At 52.6% G+C, this 22,977-nt stretch overlaps 1 protein-coding gene across 5 annotated transcripts in view; it reads right to left on the bottom strand.

Annotated features, from left to right (window-relative positions):
• Positions 1–1,100: 1,100 nt before the first annotated feature.
• The window catches only part of SPECC1L (sperm antigen with calponin homology and coiled-coil domains 1 like), a 121,200-nt gene continuing 99,323 nt past the window's right edge, over positions 1,101–22,977 (bottom strand). For all 5 annotated transcript variants that reach the window (XM_036823034.1, XM_036823033.1, XM_036823037.1 and 2 more), the window contains 3 exons: positions 5,118–5,234; positions 4,515–4,574; positions 1,101–3,097 (listed from right to left, as the gene is read on the bottom strand). In XM_036823034.1, the coding sequence (XP_036678929.1) occupies positions 3,008–3,097; positions 4,515–4,574; positions 5,118–5,234 (267 nt within the window). In that variant the 3' untranslated portion in view covers positions 1,101–3,007. The remainder of the gene's footprint in view (positions 3,098–4,514; positions 4,575–5,117; positions 5,235–22,977) is intronic.

Below are 22,977 nucleotides of genomic sequence, written 5' to 3'. Positions count from 1 at the left end.
AGCCAGGCCTCCCCAAGCCCAAGAGGACGCTCCCCAGTCTGCCCAGCCACGCCGGAGAGGCTCTGGAGGTGAGGAGTCGGTCTGCTCCTGAGGCAGCTGGCACAGCAGGCAGAAGTGTTCTGGGGAGGGACCCCACCGAGGGACCCCACCCTGCAGGGCAGCAGCTAAAACAGCAGCGCTTCCCCCACTGCCCAGGATCCCGGGTGGGGTCCCCCACTCCTGCCGCCACATGCAGGGCCCACAGGCCTGTGTCTCAGAGCCTGTGGCCTTGGCTGGACGACCTCCCTGCAGCAGCCAAGGGAGGGAGCTCAGCGTCTTTGGCCCCGGCCACATAGCCCTGGCCACACAGCTGCTGAGTGGGGAGAAGCCGGAACCGTGCCCCGTCCTGCGCTCCGGAAGCCAGGCCACCGCTCTTGGACACACACACCTCCACTCAGCTGGCGGCTCTGGGCCTCCCGGGGAGCGAATCAGTTACCAGATGAAACCCTGACCCTGGGGAGGGGGTCGCAGGCCTGGGAGGAGCGCCCAGGTCTGCCAGTGTGAACAGGAGAGGACGCCACGGCCTCTGCACGTGACCTGTGTCACGTGCAACGTGATGAGGTGCAGTGCTGTTCCCGGCTGTGCTCTGTGGAGTCACTGTCGTTCCACACAAGATGCCCAGGAAGAAAGGCTTGATTGGTTGGGTGCCTGTGAGTGGTATAATTATTGATTTTTTTTCTCTATAATTTTATACATTCTCAAAATTATCTCCAAGAAGACACATTTCTAAAAAAACCCAGAAAACCTCAAGGCACCCTCCCCAACCCAGAGCAGCACATGTCTGGGCCACAGGTGGGGGGTGTGGGGGCAGCTCAGGCGGTGCTTCTGGGGCCTGGTGCCCATTACAGAACCTCCGTGGTCACAAGGCCGCCCAGGCCGCATGGCTCACCTGGGCCATCCCACCCCAGATGCAGGCAGATGGCCAAAGCCTCCCCTGCCCCACCCCACTCAGGCCCCCCGGCGACGTCTCCTGGCCTGTGGGCTCAGGCGCCCTCCCTGCCACAGCCAGTCCCTGGAGGTGGCGAGGGTCCTGTTTACAGCGACCCAGAAAAGCCCAAGCCTGATGTGTCACGACAATTTTAATACATTCAAGAACATTTAATAGAACAAAAACTTAACAGTATCATCAGTCAGCAGAAGCTTGTGGTCGAGAGAAAACCAACACTGGTCCTTTTGCAGTAAAGCTTGTGCTTGAAGGGAGGAGGCAGGATGTCTTCCTGGAGACTTCGCAGCAACTGCCACTGGACCCAAAGCACATCACAGCACCACTTCTAGGAACACAGGACCGTCCAGGGTCACCCCTTAAAGCCAACAGTACAAGGATCCTACCAGGAAAAGCAAAATGTCTTGCTTCTGGAACCTTCTCAGTTGTGGATCCATGTGGAAATCGTGGGCAGCCCGGCCACACGGCGTGTTGTCAGAGAGGCGGCTGGGCACCCAGGAAGCCCTCCCTGCAGCCCCCTCTGCCCCGTCACCAACCCCGGGGCCCGAGGCCGGGCAACACCAGCCCCTCAGTAGTGGCCATGCTCCTCCAGAGGACACCGGTGACCCCCCCACCCCCAGGCCCTGCAGCAGGAGCCGCCAGGGACAGCGGTGTGAACTGCAGACCCAGGAAAGTCTCCACTGGCCAAAACAGCCACCTCAACATAATAAATAGGCAAAAACGTGGCCGCAGATCAGGCACACAGGCCGCCATAAGGGCAGATGAGAGAAAAACCAAGTGGAGAGACACTGAAAAGCAACAACTCTCCCCTGACAGTCACTCAGCTGACAGCACAGGTGCCCAACAGGGCAGCAGATGCAAGGACAGAGCCTGTCAGGGAGGAGGGGTCTCCTGTGTGCTCTGGGCTGGGCGCTGCTCTGCAGCTGAAAACAGGCGTTTCACCAGGAGCCTCCCCGGGGGTGGCAGCCGGTGACCTGGGCCAGCGGGCTGCACGTACAGCCTGTCTCACAGCCGCCCTCTGCCCTGGGCTGTCGACTCGTCCGACCCCTGGTCTTGAACCTCCTGCTCACGCATGGAGCCGCAGCCCCCAGGCTGGCTGGGCGGCCTCCCCGAGCCCCCGCCTCGCATTCTGTGGGGCAATGGCTGCTCTTCCTCCTGCTTATTTGTGTTCTGGAAGTGCAGGTCTCGAAACTGTTTGAACCAACAGCGGCTCCCTGTTCCCAAGAAGGGCTGAGGGTTGTCATCTGGATGGCGGCGGCAGCCTCGCCTGCAGAGCTAAGGCACTTTCTTCCACCCCAGCCAGGAGGGTCACTTCCGAGCGACTCAGGGACTGAAATCACACCATCTGGGCCCCTTGACTTGTTCAGCTTTTCCTCCTGTTTCTTGCAACGTCGGTTCTGGCTTTCATCACCTTATGTCCAGATTTTGTTTTATCGTTACACTTACCAAAACAATTTAACTTTGGTACTAAGAGAACAAGAGCCATTTCCCCCCAGTATTGCTCATAAGAAAAAAAAGAGGAACTCCTTAGGAAAGATTCCTTTGTCTGGAACCCTGAGGTTGGTGCTGGGTTTCTGAGCCCCTGGAGCTGGAGATTGGCAGAGCCTAAAGACGGGGGGCACGGTCCGTATCGCCGGCGAGGATGCCCTGTCACACAGGAGGGGAGCAGGGGCCTATCAGGTACCCATTCCCCCCACCCCGCCCCGGTTCTCAGGGGCGAGCAGTTGAGGTGCTGCAAGAAGCTTTCACAACCTAGGGAGCTGCCCGCGCACGAATCCCCTTCCCTAGGTTGGACTGTGAGTGAGCCTTTCCTCCCGCCCCAGTGCTAATGGTTCCCCAATCTCTCCAGCAGGTCAGCGTGTGCGTGGGGCCCTGGCCGCAGAGGCCAGGTGGAAGAGCCTGGCCCAAGTGCGGGCCACACAGGCCGAGTCCCCCGCCTGCCGGGGGCGGGGCTCACACGCTGCGGGGCGGCCAGGGGCAGAGTGAAGGGCGCTGGGTCCGGGGTGACCGTGGGGCCTCGGGTGCTCAGGTCTCAAAGTACTTGTAGATGGCCGTCACGTAGAGCATCACGTTCTGCCAGTCCGGCCGCTCGGTCCCAACCATCTCGTTAATGTCCTGACAGAGGAGAAGAGGCTGGTTAGAGCCCTGGTTGCCTCCCAGCCACAGCACCAAGGGCTCTGGAGGTGGGGGCCTCCCTCATGGGACTTTTGTCCGAGTCTCACTGCACAGGTCAGCGGCCAAGTACCCAGGAAGCTCCTCGCCCTGGGCATAGGCAATGTCCAAGCCTCCCGCCCTGCCCAAGGCTGCCCCTCAAGGCTGGAAGGGGCTGGTCTCCTCTGGGGGAGGGGGAGTTGGGCCCTCCTCCCCACCCCTGCCTCTCCTCGCTAACCCCTCCGGTGTCACCTCTGAGTGTCCTTCCCACCAGGCACAGCCTGCCCCACGGTGGGCGACTCCCTGAAGCCCCGGAAGCCACAGTTCTCTGTGTCCTATGTGGCCCCCGTGGTCGGGGAGACATCAGCTGATGCTGCCAGGAAGTGGGCGGGGGACCCTGGGCTCTGAGACATGCCCGGGAGGCCCCCAAGAAAGACCCGCTGTCCTCGCAGGGCACTGCTCCCAGGGGTCCCATGGGTGCACGACACAAATGAGCACCAGAGCCAATGGGATGGGGAGAAAGAACACATGTATGTTCAGTGTAAGAATCTCAACAGAAAGTTTTTAGGGTGGGGAAACTGCCTGCTTATATATCAGAATTTTACACATGGTGTAAAATATCCAGATAATGAGAAATATTTCAACGACTGTAACTTCTCTCTCTTTATATACGATTGAATAGAAGCCACTCAGAAACACGTACTTCTGTGAATTCAGAAGACATATTTATGGAACTCTACAAAAACACTCTTGCAGGGTAAAGATGAGTGCAAATATGTCTTCAAAGCTATCGGCTGTCACAAGGCAGGGTGATGGGTATCCTCGGGGTGGGAGGTGGCACTGGGCGTTCCTGACCTGGCCCTGTGGGGTCCTTCACTCTGTGGACCCCCGAGCTGTGCAACACCCCCGTCACGTTAATTTCATCAGCGTCTCTGGGTGTGGAAGTCTCTGGCTTTGCATTTGGACGAGGTATTTTCTCCCTGGAAGTCAGACTTGGTGACGAGGCAGGATCCCCCATGGAAACACGTCTGTCCTGAGCTACTGCAGCCCAGAGCACAACCCCAGGGCTCCTCTGCCTCCCTTCCCACCCTTGAGAAGCACTCTGGGGCCTTGCCCTGCCCTCCTCTACCTCTACTTTGACACCCGAGGCAGATCTGCTGGAATGTGCTTTTGACAGCGAAACGTGACCACCCCCCACTCAGGGCGCTTCCTTGGGACACTTGACGGGAGGCATAAAGAGCGCCGGCAGGGGACCATCTGCACCCCACCCGCAGGACGTCCTTGCGGCTGGTGCAGAGCCCGCAGGGGCCCCGGTCCCCACCCAGCAGCCTCCTGGTCACCAGGCCTCCCAGGGGTCTCTCCTCAGGGGACGGGGGCTCACCAGTGTGGACTTGATGCCGACACTCTCGGCAGCCTGGAAGGCCAGGGTGAAGTTCCTCCGCTGGAAAAGAAACCGTGTGACGGGTGCATGAGCGGGGCCGGGGAGGGCGGCCTGACCAGCCCAGTCCACACCCGTGCCCGCCGCCCCGCCCCTCTGGTGACCAGCTGCGGAGTGACCCCCACACACTTGTTCTTTCCTCTCCGCACAGGAGGGTCACTTTTCACACATCAGCTCTGAGCCGCCCAGCACCCCCAAAGCTAATAAGCAACACCTGTGAAACTGTTTCCTCCCCGTGGGGGTCTTCAAAGGTCATCTGAAGGACAGGAGGGGCCAATGGGGGTGCACACCAGAGGGCTTGGGCCTGGGTCCTCTCCCAGTGCCCGTCTGGGCAGGGCTGCACCGTGAGCCGGTCATGGCTGGACGCGGGGAAGGTGGCCTGGTGTGGGTGGTGCTGCCCAGACCACTCTCCTCAAGAAGCCCTGACCCTCAATGTCGTTACCCAGAGAGGCCACTGGGGTGTGCGAGGAGCCAGCAGCTTGCCACCCCCCCACCGCCATGGAGGGCTCTCTCCCCTCCTCGCCCACCTGCCCTCCATGGCCTCACCTTATCTTGGCTGTTGAGCTCCTGGTAGGGAATGTGGGCGGGCAAGTACGTGTGCAGGAGAGCACAGAAGGCCAGCCCGTCGTTCCAGCTGCTGCTAAAGTTGGTGATGTCGATATTCTGCAGGAAAAGAAAGAAAACACGTGAGCAACACACACCGCGGGCTTCTCAGGAGATGGCCGAGGGGGGCGGAGGCCCCCAGGCCCAGCAGGCTGAGCCTCTGCAGGAAGCACGGCAGGCTGGGGGGCTGGGGGCCGGGCCCAGGACCAGCTGGTGTCAGTGACCAGCCCCCACCCTGCACACCAGATCGCTGCAACCACAGCAGCAGAAATTTGAGCCACCCAAACCCTGGCCTGGGAGGACACAGCCCTGGGGGCTCGGGGCTCCACCTCTGGGGCACCGGGGAGCAGCAGCGCTGTGTTAGGAACAGCTGTGGTCCAGCCTCCTCCCCAACATTTGCAGGGCATCACAAGCCCTGCACTCTGAGGACCAGCTGCCAGCCTGCACTCCGCGCCAATGACGTGGGGGGTGGGTGGGGCTCCCACAGTGCATCTCCGAGAACCACCTCGACTCTTTGAAGGGGCACCTACTCCATATTCAAATTAAACTGTTCACAACTACAGAAGAAACACGTCATTCAGAGTATTTTATTATATGATAAAGCAATTCAGCTAGAAAGTAGCCTTTACCTTTATTTGCAAGAATCCTTTTGAAGCTGAAACTCCACAATGAAATTTGGAAATTCACACGCTTTATGAAAATGCCACAAACTGAAAAAGAGAGCACCCCAACCCCCAGCACCTCCTGCTTCATGTCTTACTGCTGTTTCATGCAGCCTTCAAATGCACGAGTCCGCTTCCTGGGTGACTGTGCTCCAGGCGGTAGTCCTCACTCCCCGGGAGCAGCGGCCAAAGAACAACAACGCTATTCACCTCCGTAGGGAGTTCTACAAAGCCTGCCCGCCCGACCCCCTTACAAACCATTAGGTCCTGACACCAAGTAGGGCCCAGGGACAAAGGGCGGGTGGGGAGGGTGGGGCTCTCCTGACAAAAGCAGCAGGTAGTGTGGACACAACCTCTGTCACCAAAAGGAAGCATCTAGCCCTGACTGCAGGCACCCAGGACGCTGCCCTCTGGGGACTGCTCAACCATGACCCTCTCAAGGGCAGCAGCTCTGGGGGCAGTGATCCCAGAGGTCACTCCCTAGTGGCTGCCAATCTGGCCTGGAGGCCTTGTCCATAAACTGTGGTGAAGAAAGTGATCAGGTTAAGGTGCAAAGGGGCGCAAATCTGCTGACAGCCCCAGGGAAAGGTGGCGGTAAGGTGCGGTGGCCGTGGGCCGTCTGACGCGGCCACCTAAGGGCAGTGCCAGCCACTCAGTGACATCACCGCCCCCCTAAGATGAGGCCTGGGCAGCCCCTGCCTCACTGGTCCCCACACTTGTGACCATGAAGACACCGCCCCGACAGGCTGGCTGCCCTCACAGGCCTCTGCTCTGGCAACAACCACAGTTACGGCCATGGCTAACCTGCCCCTTTGATGTCATCGGGATCTCAGGAAGCAGCCAGCGGGGGCGCTTCAGCCCCACCTGAGAGGAAGCTAGGACCAGGGAAGGAAGTCACCTGTCCAAGGTGTGGGGCTGGTGGCTGGGAGGACAGGGCCGGGAACCCTGGTCCCCAGCATCCTCCGGGCCGTGTGTCGCTTTAATTCTCATAAACCCCAGAAGCGTTTTTCCATGAGGAGGCTCAGGTCACAGATGATTCCTGTGGGATTATTCCTCCCAGTCATCAGGGCCAAACGCCCTGACAAAAGAGCCAGGACAGCGTGGGCAGCAGGGAAGGAGCTTCTTCACGACGTGTCACAGCTCCGCACGGGGCTGAGTGTAGCTGAGGCTCCGACCCCTGCCCGCGGGTCACATGCACGCCTGGAGGAAAACAAATCTCTACTTCCTGCCACTAGGCCTGATCTGGCGGAGCCGCCTACGTGCCTGGCCTCACCGGCCTAAGGCAAAGGCCCCGGCACCAGAGAAAGCGGCTGTGCCCCAGCTCCCAGCTGTGGGAACCCGGCCATCCAGCTTCCTCCAAACAGACCAGACCCCCAGCCTGGACCCCGCAGTTAGAGCAGCACCTCGTGAATGAGGCACCCCGGGGAGACAGCGGGCCTGGGGCCCCAGGACAACGATGACCAACTTCCAAATCAAAGCAACCAAAACCCAGACCACTGCCCTGCCCCCTGCGAGATGGAGGGGGCCCGGCCAGTGCGGCCCCGACCCATCCAAAGATGCTGGGGAAGCAGCCAGGCCCTGACACAGGGGTGGGCGGGGATGCGGGGAGGCCTGCACCCTCTGCTCCCATCTCACCATCTACTTCAGTGTTTTTCATGTTCGGGGCTGAAAAATCAAACTATTGATACTATGAAATAACACAGACGGAACACAGAAAAGCACGGAGACAGCAAGGCTCTCTCCAAAGCTGAAAAGCACAGGGAAGGTGGGATGTTCCCAGCCTCCTGTCTGTGCTCTGGTCCCCACGGCTGTCACAGCGTATTAATAAAGGGACAGGATCCATAGAAAGAAATAAATGCGCGGAAAGGTACAAAAACTGTATGAAATTGCCAGAGAAATGGCCGTTCCCACGGGAGCCACCCCCTCCCACTACCGACTGTGCCCAAACAGGGACCACAGGGAGCTCTAGGCCCCAGGGGTGAGCAGCAGTGGGCAGGGGACCCGGGCCCCACCCCATCCGGTTTCCTGAAGAAGAGCGCAGATAACAAGCTCCTGCAAAATCATTCAACACCCAAGGCGGGAGGGACGGCGGCGCTATGACTGCTCATCGCAAAGCAACTCAAACGCCACGGGGACGTGCATGGACCGTCTCTGCAGGCCTGTGAGGACACCAGAGCCGCAGCCCTCCAGGGTGGTGCAGGAGACCTTGGCCTTGGAGGGAGCCAGAGTGCTGACCCCCAGCGAGACACCCTCAGGCCTGCAGGCAGGGGCCCGGGTATGAGTCATCTGGGGCTGAGCTGGGAGCAGGGGACATCAGGGTGGCGGGTCGGGAGGGGAAGTGAGGGCTACAGAGGCTCCGGAGAAAAGCAAACTGGACTTGGGGAATGACTGGCTGTGAGGAAGGAGAGAGCCTGCAGTCTGTGCCGGCAGAACTGGACAGCAGGGCCCTCCAGTGATGCATGGCTCACTGGGGGGAGGTACTCCCAACAATTAAGTCTGTGGCACCCAGGGAGGTGCCTGGTGCTGACACGAGGGTCTGCAGCTGGGGACGCAGTGTAGGGGGGTCGCCGGGGGTGGCCGGAGCGGACAGTGCGCAGGAGGGAGGCCTCAGACCAAGCCCCTCAGTATAAGGGTCAGGCAGAGGAGAACCGCCTTCAACGGGACACAGGGGAAGGCCCAACAGGCGGGACAAACCAGAAGCCAAAGGAAGAAGCGTCAGAACTGGGAGGGGTCAACAGCATCAGTGCTGCCAGAAAGCCCACTGAACAAGGCAGCACTCGGGGCACCACGGGTCACAGTGAGCAGGTCGCCAGAGGAGGAGCGCCACACACCACAGCACAGGACACATCATCTGCACAGCCTCGCAACTCTCACAGATAGACCCCTTCACGTATTTCCTTCACAAAGTTGTCTAGAAATGGAATTTCTGTTTTCAGAAAGTGGTACTTCCAGTGAAGAGGAAGGTCCTTGACTATGAGACCCGTCTTCCAGTGCGTTTCTCTCTGAAGCAGCTGCAGGGTCAAGGACCTTCCACCCTATGGGCCCTGACACCACAGCTCTGCAGGTGGCCGGCTGACCCCTTTACAAAAAATACTCGTAGAGCCAAAACTGGTGCTTTTTGAGGGGAACATGCACACTAACGGGAGGACTTTCTTCTCACTGTTCACAGGCAACGCCAAGCTCTCTAAGAACGAAACAGTTTTCTTTTAAAATAGAGACACATAGTAATTATAATACAAGTTGCTAATTAATGAATTCAGATTTCGCATTTAGCTTTCAGGTGTCTTCAGGGCTTTGCTACTGCACAAGATAAGTCTAAGTTTGGACAAAAACAAGAGGGTTACGGGATGGGCCAGAGCAAAAATTCAAAAAAGCCTTGAGGGACTTCCCTGGTGGCACAGCGGTTAAGAATCCATCTCCCAATGTAGGGGACACAGGTTTGAGCCCTGGTCCGGGAAGATCCCACATGCCGCAGAGCAACTAAGCCCGTGCACCACAACTACTGAGCCTGTGGTTCTAGAGCCCGCGAGCCACAACTACTGAAGCCCACGCGCCTAGAGCCAGTGCTCCGCAATAAAGAGAAGCCACCACAATGAGAAGCCCGCGCACTGCAACAGTAGCCCCCTCTCGCCGTAACTAGAGAAAGCCCGCACACAGCAGCAAAGACCCAACGCAGCCAAAAAATAAATAAATAAATAAATTTACTTAAAAAAAAAGCTTTTGAGCACAGACTCACGTGAGGTGCTTCACCCCATTTTCCTTCCATCCAGGAAGGGCCGACGGTGACCTGTAGGCAGAGAGCTGTGGCCTGTGCACGGGGCCCTCAGCTGCCCTCCTCATCTCACCAGAGCTCAGACTCCCCTGGCCCCCGCTGCCCTCGGCGGGCAGCTCCCCGAGCTGGGACATGTGCCCTCCCCGCTCCTGCGCCCTTAGATGCGGCCTGTCCCTGCCTGTGGCGGCAGGTGAGTCCCGCCTCTGTGCATCGAGGGTTGAGGGCTGGAGTCTGAGAGCCAAGAAGTTACACAAATCTCCACAAAAAAAGATTAAAAATAGGTCATAAAACCTAAAACCTAAAACTTAAAATGTTTTAATGTGTCTGAAGTTTAATTAAGGGCCATAAAATGCACCCCCAAATACCACATAGTTGTTAAGGTTCTGATCTATTTAAGGAAATGCCATTTTTGGGGGCATAAGGCAAAGGGCCAAAACCCATGATTCATCTCTGCAACACTAACGGCACCACTTCCTCTGCCGTCTCAGCCGCCGTGGTGGGATCCCCCCATGACCGTGACCGTGACCGAGTACACCGCCCGCCTTCGGGAGGCAGGACAGAGCCACAGACAAACCCCTGTCCACGGGGCCTCGAGGCCTCAGCCCTGGGCCGAGGGGCAGGGTTTGGAGGGTGTTAGGGAATCTGGTTGAGGAGGGGGGGGAAGCAGTGCCTAGAAGAGAGGGAAAAGCCACCAGGAGGCCGGTTTTAGCGCTCCGGGAGCGACTGTTAGCAGGAGGCCCCAGAGGCCCCGGGAGGAACATGCAGCACCCTGCTGGTGCTGGGGTGCCCGCGCTGGCCGCACATCTGAGGTGCTGCCTGGGGCCTCCACGCTGTCTCCTGTTTGAAGTTGAGCCAGGCTCTGCTCCAGGTCAGGGGAGGGGAGAGGAGAGGAGGGGGGAGGTGGCAGGGGTCTGGGGAGAGTCTGAGGCCCGCTCGTCGCGATGTCCATGTCAGGACGTGTGTAAAGTGGGAGGAAGGAAGGAAGGACGCCAGGGCAGGCAGCCCAGGGGGCCAGCGACCCCGGAGACAGGCCTGCATCTTGTGCCCTGTTGGGGGAGGGTTCCAATAAGGGCCTCAGAATCACGGGCAAAACCTTTTCAAGGTGACACCTCTCAGCCATCCGCCGGAGAGGCTGATCCGGCCAGTCTGGGCACCATTCTCTGTAAAGTTCCCCAGATGCCCTGAGTGTGCAGCCAGGAGGCAGGACCACCGACCCGAAGACCAAAGGCAGCTGGAAACGTGATGGACGGGACATCCCAGCACGAGGCCTGGCCGGGCCTGCTGGACCTCACTCAGGACCCTGTGCACTGGGGAACCAGGCCAGGATCAAGCACTGGACGGAACCTTCCTGACCAGACTGGACATAAGGCAACCAAACAGCCGATGGAGGAGCCTGTCTGAAAAGAGGAATTCCTGGGACAGACGGAGCGAGACCAGCACTGTTGGGCAACCGCGATCAGCAGCGGTAGCGAGCCGGCCCCCCTCCCCTCTACCTGGACGGACGGACACAACTCCACATGAGGGGCTTCTGCCGGAAATCTGAGCTGGAATCAGATCCAGCCTCGAATCTACTACCAGTTTATACCAGGGACAGAACTGCAGGGCTGTCAACACCAAACCTAAAATGCAGACGCTCCACAGGACACAGTCCAGTTCCTTCCAAAGACAAACTGAAAGGAAACAAAAAGAGGGATGGGAGTTTTAAGATTAAAACAGACTTAAAAGAGGCATATTATCCAAACGCAACGTGTGAACCTTATTTGGATCTTAAGTCAAGCAAATCAACAGTAAAACTGACCATGATTCAATTGGGAAGTCTGACTTCTGTCCAAATACGTGGTGACATTAAATGGCTGGGACCACCAGGCAGGGGTGGGAGAGCAAGGACTGTGCGCTGACCACCTGGGCCTGGGCGGTGTACTGAGTGTCCTTTTACTATTCTCACAGCTTTAGTGTGTATTTGAAAATTTCCATGAAAACCAAACAAACCTGCAACTCAATGACAGACAAACAACCCAATGGCCCCAATATGAAAATGGGCAGAGGATCTGAACAGCCATTTCTCCAAAGTCGACGGACAATGGCCAGCAGCACAAGAGAAGATGCTCAACGCTGTTGGTCACCAGGGAATTGCAAATCAGAACTAGGCTGAGCTACCACCTCACGCCGCCAGGATGAACAGTACTCGGAAAACTGGAAACAACAGATGCTGGTGAGGATGTGGAGAAACCAGAGGCCCTGTACTTGCTGCTGGGAACGTAAGACAGCGCAGCTGCTGCGGAGCAGTGTGACGATTCCTGGTCACTTACACGTAGAATCACTGTGTGCCCCAGTGAGGCCACTCCTTGGGGACAAACCGAGAAGACCTGAAGATGGCATGGACACAAATCCCCCACACAAGTGCCCACAGCAGCACAGGAGTCCGAAGGTGAAAGCAACACAAACGTCTACCAACCGGAAAATGGATAAACAAAACGGGCAGCATCCTCATGATGGGGTGTTTTCGAGCCACAGAAAGAACGATACATGCTACAAAGTGGATGAATCTGGAAACATTACGCTGAGTGAAAGTGAGACACAAAGGCCACAAATTATATGACTCCATTTATATGAAACACCCAAAATAGTGAAATCCAGAGACAGAAAGCAGATGTGTGGTTGTCAGGGGCTGGGGCCCAGTTCTGGATGAGAAGTTCTGGAACTAGAAGGTGCTGACGGACACGCAACAATACGAATGTACTTAATGCCACTCAACTGTAGACGTAAAAATGGCTAAGATGGTACGTTTTATATTATGTGTATTTTACTACAATTTTAAAAATTATCTGATGTTCGGAAGTAGCTTATGCTCAGTAAGTCTGTACACCAGGTAGGCCTCACGAGCAACTAACTTACCCACAAGTGTTTACTGAAGAAGTTACAGCTCACATGCAATGACTCACGAGTGCATTTTATGGGAATTTACTATGGTCCTGCTCTAAAATTTTTTAATTTCTTAAAAACAAACAGTTAAAGGTAGGGTATCAGTCTGCTTCCTTTACCACCAGGACACACCAAGCACTCTGCTAACTCAAAAGGGACCTGACCCACCGCCCATCCCGGGGATGGCTGTCCAGTGTCCTGGGAGGGAAGGAGCCGCACTGACCTGCAGTGACACTGCCTGACGTGCTCAGGGTGCGAGCACATATCCAGGAAGCAGCTCCGACTACGCTGAAGCTCCACAGAGTCCAAGGTAGAACCATGCACCACAGGCTTAATGTGCTGTAATAGCTCTTTTTAGTCAAACGAACCTATTTTGAGGGGACACTTCATGTCACCCTAAGGGACTGGACTGATGTCCCCACATTTCCCATAAACCCCTCCCAAAGGAAACTTTTTGTGTTGGAGCACACAGGACCCATGAGGTCTGCTGTCTGAAAATTCAAGAAACGGCCACCAGGCAGGGACGGTCGGCAAGAGCCCCTGGTGAGGTCCGTTAAGTCACGAGCACTGGGCAAATCTGAGCAGTTTTATTAGCAGCTTAGGAACTAACTCTGCCTTTTCTAGACTGCGTCTAGCTCTGGCAGGGTTATTACTCACTAAAATGCAATTTCAACCGAAGGAGACACAGTACTCCCAGCTGCACCTTCCCTGTGTGTGCTCCGGGGGAACTTGGGCATAGAGGGAGAAGGGTGGCTGGTCCCAGCCCCAGCGGCCCAGGGAAGTGTTTGAGGAGGAGAAGGAGCACTCCCGAACTGCCCAGGACGGCCTCTTTCAGGGTATTCTTGGGACAGAGGTCACCAGTCTTGTACTCAGGCTCTGAAACATGGATGCAGTGCACTCTGGGTGCTGCGGCCTCGAGGGCCGCCCAACATGAGCAGCTCCGACTCGTGGGAGCCCCTGTTCAAAGGCCTTCTCCGAGGAAGGGCCCTCAGTCTAGCTGGAGCTCCTGCGGCAGCTCTCAAGGCTCACTCTCCCCCCGCTTATGTCTCAGTTGATGCCTTCTACTGAGCTGAAGGCTCCCTCTCTGCAGAGTAGGAGGCATCATGGGTTTAGGGTCCCAGGGACCTGGGGCCACTCCTTACAAGGTACAGGGCTGTGGGCACACAGTTTAACTTGGAGGAGTCTCAACTTTCTCATACACAAAATGGGGAAAAGACCCAATTACGAGGATTTAATAAAGTGCCGGCTAGAGCTCGCAGGTCTCGCTCGGCCCCTCATCCGGCCTCCCGAGGCAGTGCTGACCGCCTTCCATGACACAGACGGGCACAGTCCAGGGAGGCCCCGCTGGGTCTGAGTCCCTCTCCTCTAGTCAACACCCAGCCCCTGGGGACCCCTATTTGCGCCGGACATGAAAACTGACAGCTCCGTGAGCGGCCTGTCTCTGTTGTGGGACCACAGTGCCTACGGCCCGAACAGCACCAAGCAACCGGTTCTCTGCTCGGGCTGCAGCTCCACGAGCGGCTGTTCTCCACTAAGCGCCGAGCAGAACCCTGGGCTGCTTGCAAGGCCCTCCGCAGAGGCTGCTCCAGAGCTGGCTTAAGAGCACTCTGAAGGGAAGGAGAGAAAATCCAGGAAAAAAGGCCTGAGGATCTGAAAGCTTCAGTGTAGCAATGGGCTTTAAAAAAAAAAAGTTTCAGTTTCTAAACATGAGGGCTGCTGAAAATAAGACAACACTTTATAAAGCATAAAGGACAGACACAGAGTGCACCCAGACTCGTTCAAACACCTTACACTTGAAAAATATAATTTATGCAGAAAAGGAAACTACCACACAGAGACTGCAGCACAGTATTAATCCGTCAGAGCAAAGGCGTGGACACAGCACTGCTGGGACCCCGGCAGGGAGGGTGCCCGTGGGGACACACCGCCACCCTCCCAGCCCTCAGAACACCTTTGGAGGCACTGAGACAGAAGGAGAGCCTAGCCTGGGAGGACCACGGACAAGTCTTCCCGTTTCTGAAATTGCAGGGAACGCGTCTGTCTGACCCAGGACACCAGGACGCCCAGGGGCCAGGCAGCCCGCACGTGAAGGGGCCGTGAGGGGAGGAAATGATCCCAGGACAGAGCCGCTCAACACAGCACGCTCACCTCAAGATGAACTCACTTCACTGCCTCCAGCAGGAACTGCTGCTTTCAAATCTGTCAGTGGATTTGTTTCTACACCTACCAGGTACCGTTCTGGCAGAGGGAAAATGGCAAAACATCTAAAATAGGGAACACAGACAGCTGTGGCACCACCCTCTTGTACTTCTCTCCAAAGTCCCAGCTCGATGGTTTACCTACCTGCCCTTGAGGGCAACAAGCAGAGGGAAGTGGGAAAACGCTTCTCTCTGGACCCCTGGTGGAGGAGCGTGACTCCCCCTTGTCCGTCCCGCTGGGGCCCTGTGCGTGGCGCTGGGCTCCTGAACCCCTGGCTCCTTACTTTTCTGGTTTTCTTTTGCATACAAGTTGGTTTCTTGGTATAAAACATGTTAGGATGCAGCCAGAGAGAGAGAGTTGAGGGCCACGAGGAGGGATACGGTGTCGGTAGAAGTCTGAAGGCCGCTCATGCCTGGAGCCTTCGTGGCACAGTAGTGCACGCTTGTGATCACAAATCTGAGTCATACAAAAGGCGGTCTTATGCCTAGGAAAAGGCATAATTTTAAAAGGCCTGGAAATATTATGTTTCAAAAATAATGTTGGAAGTTCCTTGAGGGCAAAGGTCATGCTCTAGATGGCATTACATCCCTCCTTGTATTCAATGACCTTGTGACGGACACTTCACCAAGAAGGTACATGAATGTATCACAAATAAGCACATGGAAAGACACCCAACACCATTAGTTCACAGGCACCTGCAAAACCAAAACCAAAACCATACACCTACGAGAGGACAGAGGCCGACTGGCCAGGACAGGAAGGAATGAGGGCCCTTGTGCACGTGGGGGAGCAGAGGGGGTGTAGCCACTTGGGAAGACAGTCTGGCAGCTTCTTAAAGAGTTACACCTATACCGACCACATGACCCAGCCAACCACTTTCAGATGCCTCTACAAACGCCTGCACCAAATGTTCACGGGAGCTTTCCTTACAACAAGCAACAACTGGAACCAGACAAATGTCCACCAACAGCCAAATGGATAACAAATTATGACATATTCATAAAACGGACTACTCTTCAGGAATAAAAGGAAATGAATTATTGATATATACAACAATATAAATGAATCTCAAAATAATTATGCTCAGTGAGAGAAGCCAGACCCCTCCCCAAATTGCACACACTATGATTCCATTTATACAAAATTATAAAAAATGCAAACCCTGCAGGGACAGCAGGACGACCGGCATGCAAAGGCGCCTGAGGAAGCTTCTGAGGAGGTGGAGATGCTCATCTCACATGGGGACGGTTTCACAGGTGTGTTTCATCAAGTTGTAAAATGTAAATATGTGCAGCAGTAGTGTCCATTTTGTACTGTACAGAAACTCCAAACCACTGCTATGCATCACAGTGCTGTGGGTCTACTATACTTCAAAAACGAACAAACAAACACACAGAAAAACAGATCAGATTTGTGGTCACCAGAGGTAAGGGTGGGGGAGGGGGAATTGGAGGGTTACCAAACTTCCAGTTTCAAGATAAAATAAATACTAGGGACGGAACATAACACATGATAATAGAATTAACATTGCTGTATGTTATATATGAAAGTTGAGAGAGTAAGTCCTAAGAGTTCTCAACACAAACATAATTTTCCCTTTTACTTTATATCTATACAAGATGATGGATGTTCACTGAATTTATTGTGGTCATCGTTTCATGATGTACGTAAGTCAAATCATTATGCTCTACACCTTAAATCTATACAGTGCCATATGTCAATTCTACCTCAATAAAACTGGAAGAAAAAATATATGTAGTAATAACATATGTCAATTCTACCTCAATACATTTGTTTAAAAAAAAAAGGGCATCCCAAAGCCACAAACACATTCAGATTTAGGTACTACACAGGCTCTCTCAGTTTTTAATCTTTTCCTCTTATTCCTGGTGTTTTGGAGTTTTATAACTGAATGCAGTGCAGGGTTAAACCATGGCAGAACCCGCCCCAGGCCAGTGACTTACGGGAGGTGCTGTCTGCTGGACACCCAGGGTGGGCTCCAGCGAACCCCAGGGCACCTCTGCTTGCACAGCGGGAATCCTTCACCTCTTCACTGACTGTCACTGCTCCACCCAGGCTCCCTCTCACCTGTGAGCCAGTGTTTTTAAAAATCATTACCAGGTTCTGCGAGGTTCATGTCACATTATTAGCGTCTCTACTTCCTTAAATAAGACAAAGCCATCTCTGTGGCAACCTGGACTCTTAAGAAACAGCCTGATGGTATTTCTGCCCTGCATCCTCTTCAGAGCCTCACTGCCCATCAGGAGGTGGGGTCTACTTCCCTCCCCTGGAGCCAGGCAGGCCTCTGCCCCCAGGTCATGAAAGGCAAGGGGCCGTTACCTGTCCCTCTCTTGGGACCTTTGCCCTTGGATCGCGGCCAGCACGCTGTGAGGAAGCCCTGGCCACAGGGAGAGGTTGCACGGAGGTTTCCGGTCACAGCACCAGTGACAGTCTCAACCACCAGAGGCGTGAGGGCGGGAGCCTGCGATGGAGCAGAGGTGAACCGCGCCCGCTGTGCCCTACCCACCGTACGTGTATGAGCCAAGTCAACGCCACGCTTACTGTAAGTCACCCACTCTTGGTGTGGTGCCTGTTACACAGCAGGAGATTACAGACCAGCCTCCTTTCTCCTGGGTCTGAAGAGCCCAAATGGAAAGGAAACCAGGTTCTCTTTCCTCTTCCCTACAGAATCTAATGGTTAATTACCCTTTCCATAGTTATATGTGTACCATGAGGCAGCAATGGAGCATCTTCACAAATAATCTGCTTCTACAAATGAAGAGGTCACCCTGAATTTCCCGAATGACCTCAGGCTAACTCATTTGTGAAAACCCAGAGCAATTATGTACGTAATGAAATTAACCCGTCAAATCTCAACTCCTCTGTGGACTTCACATCGTTATGCTGGCACCCATCCAAAGTCAATGAAGCACAAAGAAGAAAAAAAGGCTTCTCACGATGTAAGGGAGTAAGACTATGCATGCTACCACAGATGATACATAAAGATTATGTGACCCAGACAATTTAATGATTCTGCTTTTAGCAAAATAATTAAGCAGCTCTTGAAAATGTTACTTTTCTGATTTATCTTCTATTTCTCGGCATTACTCATATAATAAAAAGACCTACTTACTGGAAACTTACTGGAGTCTGGGGCACTGCTGGGGAAGCAGGACAGCTTGGTAGGAAGAGCCTGGGGCTGGGTGTCGGGAGACCCTACAGCAAGAGCTCAGGCTGCAAGCACCCTGCTGGCTTGCAGCTTCCTCCCTATGGAATGGAAGCCCCATCTTCACGATTTCTAGGGGCCGTCTCAAGTCTGACTTTCTCCAACTTCTGAGAATGGAATTTTGGATGCTGATTCCGATGAAGCACTTCAAACTTTATCTAAGCAAATGCACTCCTGAGACAAGTATCTTAAAGCTAACTAAGAGCGCTGGTGACCAAACCGTCGACCACACTCAGCAGGCTTCTCTCTGTCCTCATGGGAGTTACACGGGAAGAAGGAAGGGCAGAGGAGCAGGACCCCAAGTCACAGAGTCTGTGACTCCGCAGAAACTGTGGAAACTCCGTGGACCCCTCCCACCTCTGCACTTGCACAAGCCCATCCTGTTGGTGACGTCACAGCAGGCATATCTGAGAGGCTGTTGCTTCTGTGTACTGACCACAGCTCCACCCGCAGCTGGAAGGTCAGCTCTACTGAACATCTTCCCGAATGTATGGACCCCGAATGTGGCTCTGAAAGACATTCCCAATCAGAAAGGCGAGAATCAGTGTTTAAGAACCAGAGCTGTGTGTGATTCCCACACCCTCTCACCTGTGTAGGAAAACCTAACTGGTGTCACAGGGGGAAATCTGACTGAGTAGCGTCACCTACCTCACACTAAAACAATGATCAAACTAATTTATCTCAATGTTACTAAGCAATTAATATAAAAATTATAGCCCTGACATTTCTGGAAATAGAGGTTAACAGTTGCTGTCAAATGATGTTTAAACAGAACACAAGAAGTACATCGTGATTCTGGGAAAACTTTGTTTCCCAGCTGCTATGTTTGGCACTAAGAGGAATCCCTAAAAACAGGAAGCAGTCCTCTCACTCCACTGTGACTGCTGTGCAGAGCACAGCCTGAGCTGCGCGCGCTCTGCTCCCAGGGGCGCCTGGTGGACAAGTGACCTTGCTCAGCTGCTGCAAGCTTTCTGGATGGAGACGGCGTGTCATCAGGTCAGAGGACAATTAGACTAGCAGCTTTAATCGCTTCACTGGAGAGAACCTGTGAGTGTATGCAAGTCCACATAAAGAACGGGTGGGACCACAAATCTGGCCATTCTTTTTCCTTTTGTTCAAGTATTTTAAACCCCTGGAACACAGTGATATTTACAAACAATAAGATCTTTCTGTATGGGAACTTAGTTTCCATGCAAAGTGACAATGTAAAACAAAAAAATTTAGACTTCCAACCTAGATCTGATTCAGATCAAAACCCTTATCTACTGCCTGCACCTTTTTTATTTTTAACTCTGGGAAGCCGTCCCTGTGGCCTGAGACTCCAGATACAGCAGAGGAAATCAAACCAACTCTAAGCTTTGCTCTGAGCTTCAGGGATCCTGAATGCATTCTTTCAACTGTACCCTATCCACTGGCAGAGCCCCTAGCTTTCCTAACCTTCCTGTTCTGCCCTCCCCCATCCCAGCACTAACTCCAATCCCAAAGAGAGGATGCTAGGAAGGTGGAAGGGGAGAGAGAGAAGGGAGGATGGGGAAAGTGGCACTTGTAGCATCTTCCCGAGAGAGACTGAAGACCTCCTTAAAAAGGGAGGGGAGTATCCACAGCAGTAACGTTCCACCCGCACCCTCAGACAGACCAGGGGAGGAGGGGTTGTGTGTAGAGGAGCTGCTCTCTTCCCCGGCCCCTCCCAGCATGCAGTGACCAAGAAGCATCAAAAGGAACCTGGGTCTCTGGGGCCAATCTCTCCCGGGGATGAAGGCTGCCTTTACAGCTTCCAAGCAGTGGCCTGGGGAGGGTGCAGCACCGGCGCCCGGGCCGTATGGGCAGACACCAGCACGCTCCCCGTGGACACGGCACACGGCCCAAGGAGGGAACTTCCTTTCTCCTACTTTCTACAGACCGTCTACTATTTCAAAGGAGCTGGGAAGGACCAAGCTATTTTTATCTGGCCATTCATTCTCACTCTACTCTCTTCAACCCACAGGGACACACAATTCTGGGAGAATTTGTTGCTGCTTACTGAAAAAGGGTCAGGAAATAAAGAAGAATCCCAAAAGGAAGCACGCTAGGAGACTCCAGCTGTGGTGGAGCAGAGGCCGACAAATCCTCTCCTAAAAAAAACATGGAACTGGACAAACCGGTCAAAAATAATCATTTCAGGACTCTGGAAATCAATCAAAGGAAATAAATTAAGAAGCATTATTCATGAAAAGGGACTAAAACTTCCGGTAAGAACAGTAAGTCTGTGGCTCTCTCACCAGAAGCTGCCCTCATTACTGCTCTTCTTTTAGGTTTTTTAAAAAATAGCACTGTATAAAGGAATAATTATAACACTGTACTATTGGGTTTATAACACAAATCTAATATATATTGACAATCACAGCACAAAGGAAGAGTGAGGAAATGGGGCTACACTGGAGCTATATTTTACCAAATTTAGTCAGAAAAACCTTAAGTAAACTCTGATAAGATGTACATTGTAATCCCTAGAGTAATCGTTAGGAAAATAACTTAAAAAATAGCAATATGGTAATACTCAGCTATATGCTACCTATCAGAAACACACTAGAAAAATATACACCATGCTAAATGTAATCAAAATAAAGCCAGAGTGGGTGTATCAGACAAAGGAGACTTCAGAGCAAAGAATATCATCAGGGATAAAGAAGGTCATTTCATAATGACAGAGGTCAATTTCTCATCCTTAACATTTATGTACCTAATAACAGTTTCAAAATACACAAAGCAGAAACTATTAGCACTGCAAGGAGACAGAAAATCCACAACTTCAAGTCAACACATTCCAATACCCCTCACTCAACAGCTGACAGAGCAAGGACACAAAGTAGCTGAAGATACAGAACACGATGACAACACTCTCAACCAACAGGGTCTAACTGACATTTAAAGAACATTGTTTCCAACAACAGCAGAAGAGTATTTTTAAAAATTATATACCATGTTCTGGGCCACAAAATGAGTCTCGAAAAATTTTAAAGAGATTCAAGTTACAGAGAGTATGTTCTCTGACCACAATGGATTGAAGTTAGAAATCAATAACAGAAAGATCTCTGGAAAATCCTTAAGTGTTTGGAAACTAAATAACATACTTCTATATGACCCATGGGTCAAAGAAGAAATCAAAAGGGAAATTAAATTAGTAAGTATTTTGAACTGAATGAAAAAGAATATACCATATATCAAAGTTTGTGGGATACCACTAAAGTAGTAAGTACTTTGGTGGAAATTTCTAGCAATAAGCATCTATAGCAGAAAAAACCTTCAAATCAAGACAACAACTTCTACCTTAAGAAACTAAAGAAGAGCAAATAAAACTCAAGGTAAGCAGAAGAAAGAAAATAAAAAGACCAGAGTACAGATCAATGAAACAGAAAAACAAAAGCAATAAAGAAAATAAATAAAATTAGGGACTTCCCTGGTGGTGCAGTGGTTAAGAATCCGCCTGCCAGCGCGGGGGACATGGGTTCAAGCCCTGGTCTGGGAAGATCCCACATGCTGTGGAGCAACTAAGCCTGTGCACCACAGCTACTGAGCCTGTGCTCTAGAGTCTGCGAGCCACAACTACTGAGCCCACGTGCCACAACTACTGAGCCTGCGTGCCTAGAGCATGTGCTCTGCAACAAGAGAAGCTGCCGCAATGAGAAGCCCGCACACCGCAACAAAGAGTAGCCCCTGCTTGCCACAACTAGAGAAAGCCTGTGTGCAGCAATGAAGACCCAATGCAGCCAAAAATAAATAAATAAATAAATAAAATTTAAAACTGGTTCATTGAGAAGGTAAATTTGATAAACCTTTAGCTAGATTAATCAGGAAACAAGAGAGAATATACAAACTGCAATATCAGGGATCAGAGCAGAGACAACACTTCAGATTCTACAAATATCTAAAAGATAATAAGGGAATATTATGATCAACTTTATGGCAATAAATTCAACAACTCAGATGAAATGGACAGATTCCTTGAAAGACTCAAACAACCAAAGCTCACTCAAGAAGAAACAGATAACCTGAATAACCCCAGAGTTACTAAAGAAATTGGATTTGTCATTAAAAACTTTCCCACAAAGAAAACCCCAGACCCAGGTGGCTTCACCGGGGAATTCTACCAAACATTTAAGTAGGAAATAATACCGATTGTACATAAACTTTTCCAGAAAAATAAAGAAGAGAGACTTCTTCTTTTTTTTTTTAATTTATTTTTATTTATTTATTTTTGGCTGTTTTGGGTCTTCGTTTCTGTGCGAGGGCTTTCTCTAGTTGCGGCGAGCAGGGGCCACTCTTCATCGCGGTGCGCGGGCCTCTTACTATCACGGCCTCTCTTGTTGAGGAGCACAGGCTTCAGACGTGCAGGCTCAGTAATTGTGGCTCACGGGCCCAGTTGCTCCATGGCATGTGGGATCTTCCCAGACCAGGGCTCGAACCCGTGTCCCCTGCATTAGCAGGCAGATTCTCAACCACTGCGCCACCAGGGAAGCCCAAGAAAAGAGACTTCTTACTAACTCATTCTGTGAGGTCAACATTACCCTGATACCAAATCCTGCTAAAGACATAAAGAAAACCGCAGACCAATATCCTCATAAACATAGATGCAAAAATTCTAAACAAAATTTTAGCAAATCAACAAGACAGAAAAAGGATAATACGTCATAACCAAGTGGAGTCTATCCCAGGAATACAAGGTTGGTTTACTACTTTTTAAAAAATAAATCACCTTAAACAACTGGAAGATCAAAGAAGTCACAAGGAAAATTAGAAAATAATTAAAGACAATTGAGGGACTTCCCTGGTGGTGCAGTGGATAAGACTCCACGCTCCCAATGCAGGGGGCCCGGGTTCGATCCCTGGTCAGGGAACTAGATCCCACATGCGTGCGCAACTAAGAGATCGCATGCCACAACTAAGGAGCCTGCGAGCTGCAACTAAGGAGCCTGCCCGCCACAAGTAAGACCCAGTGCAACTAAATAAATTAAAAGACTCAGTTAAAAAAAAAAAAAGAAACTC

The sequence above is a fragment of the Balaenoptera musculus genome, chromosome 14, assembly GCF_009873245.2.
Source record: "Balaenoptera musculus isolate JJ_BM4_2016_0621 chromosome 14, mBalMus1.pri.v3, whole genome shotgun sequence".
In the NCBI taxonomy this organism is placed as follows: domain Eukaryota; kingdom Metazoa; phylum Chordata; class Mammalia; order Artiodactyla; family Balaenopteridae; genus Balaenoptera; species Balaenoptera musculus.
This window is presented reverse-complemented; position numbering and strand designations above follow the sequence as displayed.